The 12,509-nt window shown below is 38.9% G+C and overlaps 1 protein-coding gene across 3 annotated transcripts in view; it reads right to left on the bottom strand.

Annotated features, from left to right (window-relative positions):
- LOC143297851 (5-cytosine rRNA methyltransferase NSUN4-like) overlaps positions 1-12,509 on the bottom strand; it is a 72,414-nt gene that overhangs the window by 55,177 nt on the left and 4,728 nt on the right. The window contains exon 1 of one of the 3 annotated variants that reach the window (XM_076610373.1): positions 2,649-2,791. The exons of 1 other annotated variant lie outside the window; for it this stretch is intronic. In XM_076610373.1, coding sequence (XP_076466488.1) covers positions 2,649-2,669 — 21 coding nt within the window. In that variant the 5' untranslated portion in view covers positions 2,670-2,791. Of the gene's footprint in view, positions 1-2,382; positions 2,429-2,648; positions 2,792-12,509 lie in introns of those variants that run through there. One more of the 3 variants, XM_076610374.1, reaches the window with a different exon arrangement.

Below are 12,509 nucleotides of genomic sequence, written 5' to 3'. Positions count from 1 at the left end.
TATCAGGGGCATCAGTACAAAAACCACCACTTATTCAGCCCGAACAGCTACGATGGCTATGTAGGCTGTCAATTAAGACCTGGGACCAGAGCACCAAACCCCAAGAAGCACTGATGCCCCCACCGACATAGCTCGCTCGATCACTGGCCACTAAGCCTCCCGACCACGACAAGGTAGTGACCCTCCCGGGAGAGGGTCAAGAGAACACTAGCCTGACCCCCTCCAGGTTTCACTTGTGACATGCACTTATTACAACAACTGAATCAAAACACACAAAAAATCAATTGCAAAACAAAAGTCATGTGCATCTCCCAACATAGAAAATATAGACCACACAAAGTTGTGTTGGATTTCACATTGTTTATCTTTTTTTTTTCACTTTTTTTTCTCAAAATTATAGTCACAAAGGAAAAAAAATCATTTCTAACTCACACTTGCTTTTGTTTAAATGAAAGAGGAAATGCACTTAAGTGTGACCAACATACAGACACACACAAGATAGGTAATAAAGTTAAGTTACATTTTATACATGTATAATATATAAGATGTAACTGAACTATTTGTTTAACTATTATGTAATGCATTATAAGCTTAATCATAGAGAAAACAATTAATATAATGTGAAAAACTCAATATGGGTATTAACAATATGCCTGTGTGCTTTATGATTACAATTAGTATTAGAAAAAAATACATTCACAACACATTTTCATCATATTACAGAATTTTGTGATAACCCTGATTCAGTAAGACCCAACACACACACACATATAATTACTTCATAATCTAGACCATTTTTTAAAACAGTCGCTCTTTTTCTGATGTAAACTTCAAAGTCTTATATACATGTATTTGTTTATGCAGCTGCATTACATGCTCACACATGAAAATAAAAATTCAAATGATAAATATAGGTCAGTTACATTTTATACATGTATTTATATAAATACATAAGATGTAACTGAACAGTGAGCTTTTTACTATGTATGAAAAACAAGAACTGTTAATTACATAATTATAAGCTTATAATTGTTGAGAAAAAGTGTAATACAGTGTGAAAAAATAAATATAGATATTAACAATGGGCATGCCTATGTGTTTCAAATGATTGTTCAAACTCAAATTTGCTTTAAAAATAAATATAAATATTAACAATGTGCATGGCTATTTGATTCAAATGATTGTTCAAACTCAAATTTGTTTTTTGTTTAAGTGAAAAAGGATTGAACTTCATATCAGAAATAAAGTTCAGTTACATTCCATACACAAGATACATGGTTCAACCCCCCCCCCACCCCACCCCACCGGAATGGTTCAGCCAGGCCTGGGTCTGTTTCCCAGCAGTCTGAAATCAGTTATGTAAACTGCTATCAGTCATACTATATTATTATTACAGAACCTCACACACACACACACACAGATACACATATGTGAACACGACAAACAACTCTTTCATTTAATAAATATCTATGTATCTTCATGTATAAAGATTTTTTTCTTGTAATCTCTCTCTCTCTCTCTCTATGTGTGTGTTATGCACATTATTCAGTATAATTCATTCCACATTTGAATCTATTCTGTGTTCAAAACATGTGAACACACACACATATATATAAACACAACAAAGTTTCATTTATCATGTATCTATTATCCTCATGAATAAAGAACTTTATCTTGTAATCTCTGTCTGTCTCTTTCTCATACACATCTAATTCAGTAAATACTTTCCACATTTGAATCTATTTTGTTACAGAACCTCTCTCTCTCTCTCTCTCTCACACACATAGACACACACATATCAGCACAACAAACAACTCTTTCATTTAATAAATATTTATGTATTCTCATGAATAAAGATTTCTCTCTCTCTCTCTCTCTGGAACTTCTTTTGCAAAGCAAGGAAGTTATATTTATTTTGCAAGTCTTTGGTGCAGATAGTAAAAAGGGGAAATTAATCTGTAATTAATACCTATGGGGCTAATTTGCTTTAAACTGATCTTTCTCATCTTAAACATCACATTTTGAAATTATACTCAATACATAAAAAGCTTGTGTGTTTTACTCAATGTACAGGGCTTTCAATATGTTCATTTGCCCAAGTGGTCTTTTTCGGAAAATACTAAAATCAGTACTACGAGTGGACTTATAGATCTATTGGCTGAGCCCTGAATGTCATGGGCAAAAATCAATTGCGCACACATATTTATACATATTCAAAGCGCGTGCTCGCAACATCAAAGGGCGACATTTTGTTTCAAGTAGTTGACCTGCCCGTTCAATCCAATATTCAATCAACAATACACGATAACGTGATGGAAAGTTGGAGAAAGAGACCGTTAAATATTTATTCAGAGACTGATTTGTGAACGCCTCACCACTTACTGGATTATGCCCCAAACTGCCATAAAAACATCAACAAAATCAGTTGGAATTCACAGTTAAAAATAATAAACCATGAGAGTTAATACCCTTGATGAAACAAAAAAATGTCCAGTCTTGACTTTTCTCAAAATTAAGTCCTTTTCGCTTCGTACGACGTTTAGAAGTACTCGTACTTGGCTGTACATGTTATTGGTTTAACAAAATACTCAATTTTCATATCAACTTTAAAACTATAAAATTAGATGGCAAAATGGGACGTCATTTACCCCAACACTGATGTCAGTCATGCTTGTAGCAGACGATGCTCGTTACACACTGTGTTCGACAACACATGAAGGCGGTAGAGAAGGGAAAGAACAACAACAACAACGGCATAGACAGCAACCACTGATGAATTCAGTCAGCCATCCGCCCTCAAAACTGACCAGTCTGACTGACAACTCCCCCACTCCTCAGTTTTTGCATCAGCCGCAGGGGAAGACTACCCCGGGCCTGCACTACGAAAACGACACCAGGCAGTGTCACACGCCTTTGAAACACAGCTACCCTGAACAACAGATCCTGTCAACTTGATATCATCTTTATGATCAAGATCAGAACATGTGTGGGTTGAATCAATATTATTCATATCATACAATTTAATATAGATCTGAATACTATGACATGTCTTGTGAATTTGAACTTTGATATTGAATTTCTTCAAACTTGCTCACACACACACACACACACGAGAGAGAGAGAGAGAGAGAGAGAGAGAGAGAGAGAGAGAATCTTTATACATGAGAATACATAAATACTTATTAAATGAACAAGTTGTTTGTTGTGCTCAAATGTGTGTGTGTGTGTGTGTGTGTGTGTGTGTGTGCGTGTGTGTGTTTCTGTAACAAAATAGATTCAAATATGGAATGTATTTACTGAATTAGATGTGTATGAGAAAGAGACATACAGAGATTACAAGATAAAATTCTTTATTCATGAGGATAATAGATTTATCATATATGATAAATGAAAGTTTGTTCACACACACACACACACACATATATAATTATCATTATTATATCATGTATTTGTCTACACATGTTTTGAACACAGAATAGTTCAAATGTGGAATGTATTTACTGAATTAGAGGTGCATGACAGAGAGAGAGAGAGAGAGAGAGAGAGAGAGATTACAAGAAAAAAATCTTCATACATGAGGATACATAGAAAGAAATGAAAGAGTTGTTTGTTGTGTTCACATGTGTGTGTGTGTGTGTGTGTGTGTGTGAGGTTCTGTAACAATAATATAGTATGACTGATAGCAGTTTACATAACTGATTTCAGACTGCAGGGAAACAGGCCCAGGCCTGACTGATCCATTTTGGTGGGGTGGGGGGGTGGGGGTGGGGTGGGGGGTGGGGGGGTGGGGGTTGAACCATGTATCTTGTGTATGGAATGTAACTGAACTTTATTTCTGATATGAAGTTGAATCCTTTTTCACTTAAACAAAAAGCAAATTTGAGTTTGAACAATCATTTGAAACACATAGGCATGCCCATTGTTAATATCTATATTTATTTTTTCACACTGTATTACACTTTTTCTCAACAATTATAAGTTTATAATTATGTAATTAACAGTTTTTGTTTTTTATACATAGTAAAAAGCTCACTGTTCAGTTACATCTTATGTATTTATATAAATACATGTATAAAATGTAACTGACCTATATTTATCATTTAAATTTTTTATTTTCATGTGTGAGCATGTAATGCAGCTGCATACTCAAATACATGTATGTATGACTTTGAAGTTTAAATCAGAAAAAGAGTGACTGTTTTAAAAAATGGTATAGATAATGAAGTGTGTGTGTGTGTGTGTGTGTGTGTGTGTGTGTGCGTGCGTGCGCACGCGCGCGTGTGTTTGTGTGTGTGTGTTGGGTCTTACTGAATCAGGGTTATCACAAAAATCTGTAATATGATGAAAATGTGCTGTGAATGTATTTTTTTCTAATACTAATTGTAATCATAAAGCACACAGGCATATTGTTAATACCCATATTGAGTTTTTTCACATTATATTAACTGTTTTCTCTATGATTAAGCTGATAATGCATTACATAATAGTTTAACAAAAGTTAAGTTACATCTTATATATTTATACATGTATAAAATGTAACAACTTTATTACCTATCTTATGTGTGTCTGTATGTTGGCCACACTTTAGTGCATTTCCTCTTTCATTTAAACAAAAACAAGTGAGTTAGAAATGATTTTTTTTCCCTTTGTGACTACAATTTTGAAAAAAAAAAGAAAAAAGAAATAAAACCAAAACCAAAACAAAACACACACACACACACAAAAGTGAAATCCAACACAACTTTGTGTGGTCTATATTTTCTATGTGGGTAGATGCACATGACTTTTGTTTTACAATTGATTTTTTGTGTTTTGATTCAATTGTTGTAGTAAGTGCATGTCACAAGTGAATCTTGAAGGCCTTGCCTCTCTGGTCTTTCTTGTTTCTCTTCTGTTTCTTCTTTCTTCCACATTCATAATCTAAAAAATTACAGTTTAAAGTTTTATTCATCCTTTCACTCCAATTGCTTATGCAGGACTGCTGTCAAAAGATACTTCTACGCCCATAAGAAGACATTCAAATATTCAATACAATAACTTGAAAAGAAAACGTATATATGTTTCAAATAACAATGAGCATTTGAATAAACCACTAGTACAAATTTGATCAACATACTTATAGCTAACAAATTCCATCTGCTTCCTATGAACAAAAAACAAACAAAAAAACTAAAAAGAAAACCGAATTCGGAGACAAATATTTTTCATGCACACGCTTGTTTTGGAAGTCATTATACTTTGTGCATTCCATTATAAAATAGAACTCATCCCCAATCACAGCCATATTAGAAACCTTGCATAACCGCAACTCTTGTGGTGTGCCACTGTGATGTCTCCCTCTTTCTATTTCCAACTCAAGATTATTAAGCATAATTCATCAAAAGCAATCACTGTACATCAGAGCAACTGAACGTCTCTAGGAATGAACTTCATGTTCAAACATAATATCAATTAAAACCGGTGTTCCATATTGAAAATTTTAATTGCAAATAAGACAACAGTTTTATCCAAGTAACAAGTACATTGATTACTTTCCAGTTTTGAGTAAAAAGCCCATTGGTAATAAATATTGTGTAAAATAAATTCCTCGCAGTTCACATACCCTTCATTCTGATGTTGTTAACAAAATCTTGGCACTCTTCAATCAGTGCATTTCAGACAAAAAGAGAGGGGGTAAAAAAATGGCCCAGAGGATATAAACTGGCCTAGGCCAAACTATACCCCGGGTATGATGTAGCCCAGCCTAGTTTATACGGAGGTATATTCTGGCCTAGGCCAGTTCTTATGGGGGTAAACTCTGGCTTAGGCCAGTTTTTACGGGGGTAAACTCTGGCCAGGGTAAGATCTGGCCTGTTAGTGTTACACCGGGCTTTTCCCCCAATTATTTTGAATTTAGACAACTATTCTGGCATTTCAAAGAGAAGACAATAATTTTCATACTGATATATTAAAAAAGTCTATTTCCACATCCACAGAAAGACATCCAGAACAAAAACAAATGAAATACAGCTGTAAATAGCATGCTTATTGTCTGATATATAAACCTGAATATGAAAAACAGAAAATAAAGCAGCTTACAAGTTCACGATAACAATCACAACACTTGATGTCATGTAACATTGTATGTGAATAACTGTTCAAGGAATGACACAAGTGGGTTTCGTCCAATTTAAATATCAAACATGTTCTCAGAGACAGAGAGTGAAACTTCAAGCTTTTCTTACACCAAAGAGCATCCCCTTTAACTTGTGTTTAAGCAGATAGAGCATTCTGATATTCCTTTCAGCGTGGTTGTAATTGTTCTGACAAAGTGTCTGCTGTGCATCCCATTTGTCTCCTGATAAATAAATCGATCAACTGATCAGTGTCAAAAAGCGTGAAAAAGTAGGGGGAAAAAAACAAACCCAGGTGATTCCTGTCTGTCGTCTGTCAACCCCAGATTTCAGGAAAATTGTGGATCATTAGTTGTTGCCATCCCTGACTGCTGATCACCACAAAAAGAAGGTAAAATAGCAGCTGAGCCACGCCAGTTTGCCTTACACCACTCCTTTGTCTCTCCTCCCCCTCTTCTCAAATGACGTCAAACTTGACTCCAAGTACTTCACCTTCACTGTCACTTGTGTCAGTCAAGGTCCCTTGCTCAGAAATGATGTCTGACTGAAAAGATGGACTGAAGAAAGAGTAGGATGTTGTCAGTTTTGTCACTGTGATTGACATCACCTTGGAGTTGGAGTTCAAACCAATCACAAGACAGATCCATCTCTCATCATTGTACTCATACACTATCATCAGCACAGCTTGCAAAATTGTGTAAGTCTGCTGACAAGAACCACTGTCTTCACTTGAAGTATCTGACACCTTTCTGGCATGTGAGGCAAACCCTCTTCACACATGAGTTCCAATGTGGTCCAATTAGCAAATTGTACATGAGAAAAAAGGGTCTTCCACCAGAAGAATGCTCACTAAAGTAGTATGCTTATAATCAACACACATAAAACTATCCATTCAGAGTCTGTTATGTTCACTGTACCAAACTCTGATGAAAGAAAAATTCAATTACATGCAGGACATCAGTGGACGTCTTATAGGCACTATGGCAACACTTTTTGCAACATGTCAGCTGAGGCCTTATAGTATACTTTTTTTTTATAGGCACTGAACTGTTTAAAAACGTGTCTTGTCAGGAAACACTCGCAAGTATACCCCGGTTTCATGTGTTGAATATGCCAGCAGGTTGGTACCATCCAAGAGTTGGCCTGAGGACATCATTCACCCTGGCATCAGTTGATGCTTGGTCAATGGACTCTCTCCACATACAGCTTTGAAGACTATGTTGTGCCTTTTCTTGAATCATAACAGCCATCCATCACTGCATTTCCAGTCAACAATTCCAGACATGTCCAAATTTCTTCTGCTTTTGCACTCATGAAAGGTCCAGTCACAGAAACATTTTGTGATCTGCACAACATGACATAAATGCCTGCTTTAGTTGTACACGTATGTTTGACAGCAGCTGATCTATAGTACAGCTTCAGAGACCCTGGAACCCATGACCAGAAAGCACAAAGACTGGTTTGATGAAAGCTGTGATGAAATCAAGCAGCTTCTGGATGAGAAACGCCGTCTGCATCAAGCCTACCTGAGCAACCCAAAGTCTGCATCAAAAAAGGATGCGTACAATGCCATCCGCAGGACTGTTCAGCAAAAGTTACGTCATATGCAGGATAAGTGGCTGAGTGACAAAGCTGACGAGATCCAGGGATATGCTGACAGGCACGATATGAAGAGGTTCTATGATGCCATAAAAGTCGTCTACGGCCCCACATCCTCAGGACCATCCCCCCTCCTCAGCGCAGATGGGAATACCTTGATCACCAAGAAGGAGAAAATTCTTGAACGCTGGGCTAAGCACTTTGACAAGGTCTTAAATTACCCTTCCTCCATAAATGATGAAGCCATAGACTGTCTCCCGCAAGTCCCCATCAACGAAGCACTGGACGATCCGCCAACACATCTTGAGACCCAGAAAGCAATCCGTCTGCTATCCAGTAGCAAAGCACCTGGCTCCATACCAGCAGAGGTCTACAAGGAAGGAGGCATTGTGCTGACTGAGAAGCTCCATCAGCTGCACTCACTTATGTGGAAAGAAGAGACGCTCCCCCAGGATTTCAAAGATGCCTCTATTATTCACTTGTACAAGTGAAAGGGGAACCGGCAAGCCTGTGACAACCATCGGGGCATTTCCTTGCTCTCCATCGCAGGCAAGATACTTGCCAGGATCCTATTAAACCACCTCACAGCACACCTTGACCAAGGTCATTTGCCTGAGAGCCAGTGTGGATTCCGGAAAGAGCGCAGAACCATCAACATGGTGTTTGCTGCAAGGCAGCTGCAAGAGAAATGTCAGGAGCAAAATGCTGATCTGTTCTCCACCTATGTCGACCTCACCAAGGCCTTCAACACCGTGAGTAGAGAGGGTCTGTGGAAGATCATGGCCATGTACAGATGCCCTCGGAAATTTAGTTCCTTGGTCAGACAATTCCATGAAGGCATGCAGGCTTGAGTCCAGGACAATGGTGAAACATCTGCTCCTTTTTCAGTCACAAATGCTGTCAAGCAAGGCTGCGTCCTGGCTCCAACACTGTTCAGCCTCATGTTCTCTGCAATGTTTACTGATGCCTTCAGAGATGGCGATGTTGGAATCAGCCTAAAGTACCGAACAGATGGCAAGCTGTTTAACCTCAGAAGGCTTCAAGCAAAAACCAAGGTCATGACAGACATCATCAGAGACTTTTTGTTTGCTGATGATTGTACCCTCAACGCTGAATCTGAAGCTGACATTCAACTCAGCATCAACAAGTTTGCCACTGTCAGCAGGAACTTCGGCCTTACCATCAGCACGAGGAAAACTGAAGTTCTCCATCAGCCAGCCCCAGGGAAACCCCACGTGGAGCCCAACATCACAGTCAATGGTCAGAGACTCAGTGCGGTGGAGCGGTTCACATACCTTGACAGCACACTGTCACGAAATGCGACCATCGACGATGAAGTGAACGTCAGGATTGCAAGAGCAAGCGCAACCTTTGGCAGACTCTATGCAAATGTCTGAAACAGAAGAGGCATTGGTCTTGAGACCAAGCTAAAGGTCTACAGAGCAGTAGTTCTCCCCACACTACTGTATGCCTGCGAAACTTGGGACAGTGTACCAACGACACGCCAAGAAGCTGAACCACTTCCACACAACATGCCTCAGGAAGCTGCTGAACATCAAGTGGCAAGACAGGACCCCAGACACAGAGGTGCTCGCAAAAGCCACCCTTCCCAGCATATTCACCATCCTGATGCAGTTCCAGCTTCGCTGGGCTGGACACATGGCGTGCATGCCAGACCATCGGCTGCCCAAAAGGCTCTTCTATGGCGAGCTGCAACAAGGGAAGAGATCACATGGAGGCCAGAAGAAGAGCTTCAGAGATACTCTGAAACAGTGAAAGTCTCTATGACAGCGTTTGACATCAACCCTGACTCCTGGGAGGAATCTGCAATGGACCGTGACAAATGGCGCGCTGCTGTGCACAAAGGCGCCAAGTTGTGCGAGGCCAACAGGACTGCTGCAGCCGTTCAGAAGAGGCAGGCCAGAAAGTCATGGACAAACAAGCTCCCTGACAATGATATGCCTGTCTTTGTCTGCCCCAACTGTCAGCGAACATTTCGTGCGCAGATTGGACTATTCAGCCATCTGTGCATTCACAGATAGACTCATGAGCATCCCCCCCCCACCACACTCCCCCCATCCCCCAGCTAGATGACAATGATGGTCATCATCGATCTCGATGGACACACACCACACCACCACCACCATGTTTGACAGCAAATGCAAAGCACTCCAGACATGGCAATATTGTTTGCATCTGGCAGCCCCTGTCATACCCTTGACACAAAGGTGCCAGTAGTATTGGCCTCCATAGCTCTCTGACTCTGAGACAGGGCATTCCAGTTGAAAGGAATCTTGCTTGTCCATACACTGACCTGCAGCAGATCTGGGACAGCTGTTCTTGGTGGGCTCACTGTTTTCGAGGCGGTGGGTGGATTGGCTGCCTCAAGAACAGCAAGCGAAATTTTCCGTGCTGCAGTTTGTACAGCATGGCCAGTATTGCCTTTAAAATGACAGTTAGTGGTAAACCCACTGACTTAATTTATTTAGACTTTAGACTTCAAAAAAGCATTTGATTCTGTCCCACACGAAAGACTGTTATAAAAGTTAGCCTTGTATGGAATAACTGGTAATTTACTGAACTGGACAAGAAGCTTCTAAACAGATAGAGCACAATTAGCTGAAATAGAAGAAAATAAGTCAACTTGTGCAAAGGTAATTAGTGGTATTGCACAGGGCAGTATTCTTGGACCAGTACTTTTCACAATATATATAAACAACCTTCCTGATTGTATACAATGTGTAAATTTTTTGCTGATGACACTAAAAATAGTAAAATATACTGTGATGCACACAACAACCTCACATTGCAAACCGATTTATATAAACTACAAGAATGGTCGACAAATGAAACTTTATTTTAAAGTTTCAAAGTGTAAAGTAATGCACATAGGGGAAAAAATCCAAATAACAGTTACCATATGAAAACAGAAAACACAACACAGAATACTGAGAAAAGCCATGGTGAGAAAGACCTAGGAATAGTGTCTGACAGTAAACTATCCTTTGATACACATCATATAGATAATATAGATAAAGCCAATCAAATGATTAGTGTAATTACCTCGATAAAGATATATTTCTCAAACTATATAAAGCATTAGTTAGATCACATGTAGAATAATGAATATGGTAATATTGTGTGGCACACATATCTAATAAAAGACAATCTATAGCAATAGAAAGGGTCCAAAGAAGGGCAACTAAATTATTAAGAATATGAGTTATCAACAAAGACTTACAATACTTAACCAGTAGAGCGCCTATAAGACATCAGCTGACGTCCTACAAAAAGTATTGCCATAGTGCCTACAAGACGTCCACTGATGTTCTGCATATGTTCCGGTTTTTCCTTCACTGGAGTTTGGTTCAATTCATACAGACTCTGAACAGTTAGTTTGATGTGTCTGGATTATAAAAATACTATTTAAATGAACATACATTAGGTAGAAGACCCCTTTCTCCTGAATACTAATTTGCTAACTGACCACATGATACGTGTGTGGAAAAGGTGGTTGCATCATGTGCAAGAAAAGGCATTGAAAACTGTGTCCAGTAAAGTAAATAGTCACAGTCAGCAGATTTACACAGTTCTGAAAGTTCTGCTTGTGATATGGACAGCTTTCGCAATCGAGAAGGATCTCTCTTGTCTGATGATTGGTTTGAAAACAAAGGTGATTGACAATGACAGTGATGAAACTGATAGCCCATTTGATGGTAATTCAGTCCGTCCATCCAGTCAGACAGTGTTTCTGATCAAGTGGCTATGACTGACAGAATACGTGCTGCGAGCATTGGAAGAAGGGTAGGAGAGGGAGAGGAGTGATGTAAGACGACAGGTCGAATGCCATCAAGGGGGCATGGCTTTCGAGAAAAGTGAACTCACATTTCAATGCAGACAGTAGGAAATCGACAACCGTCAATGCTCCACGATTTTCACGAAACACAGAGCTGAACCTGCCGGCACTAGAAGTGAAACACGTGCTTTTTGGGTTTTTTTTCTTTTTAGCTGAATCTAATCAGCCGGATGACTATTTGAAAAGGTGGCAAGCCGGATGCACAGCAGACACTTTAATTGGCCCACGTGCAACTTGAAAGGAGTGAATGTCATCAAAGAACTTCATCCTCTCACTTGCAAATGCTCTTTGCTGTCAAAAAGCTTGCCAGCTCAGCTTCTGAAACAGTGATTGACCTTTTACGTTGACTTTACCCAACTTTGTCATTGTTGGGAGAGCAATTTACTTACATGTCTGCACGAGCTGTGATTTGTTTTTATAAACTTACAGCCTGTTTTAATTTCTTCTACAGGTATAATCTGAAAATAGGCATGCTATTTCTATCTGCATATCGATAGGAAAAACAAATAAAACTGTATGCAGGAAAAAATACAAAAAAATGGAAGATACTGTAGTGTAGCGACGTGCTCTCCCTGGGGAGACCAGCCCGAATTTCAAACAGAGAAATCTGTTGTGATAAAAAGAAATACAAATACAAACTTTGTTTCTTTTCTTTATGGATGTCATTATGTAGAGATGGAAATATTTTTTTGTTGCACAAAAATTATTATCTTGACTTTACATGCCTGAAGTTATATACAATCAACCTAATTGTAAAAAAAAATCCCAGAAGCAGAATCTACACTTTTTTCCCTTCACAAAAACGTTTACTTTCTTTCTGTATCGCCTATAGCTTCTGTGCTTGAATTTTTGACTCACTTGTATAAACAAAGTGAGTATGTTTTAACCTGGTGTTCGGTTGTCTGTGTGTGTGTGTGTGTGTGTGTGTGTGTGTCCGTGGT

This window comes from Babylonia areolata, chromosome 23, assembly GCF_041734735.1.
Source record: "Babylonia areolata isolate BAREFJ2019XMU chromosome 23, ASM4173473v1, whole genome shotgun sequence".
In the NCBI taxonomy this organism is placed as follows: Eukaryota; Metazoa; Mollusca; class Gastropoda; order Neogastropoda; family Buccinidae; genus Babylonia; species Babylonia areolata.
The sequence above is the reverse complement of the archived record's forward strand: the minus strand, read 5'-3'. Positions and strand labels throughout refer to the sequence as shown.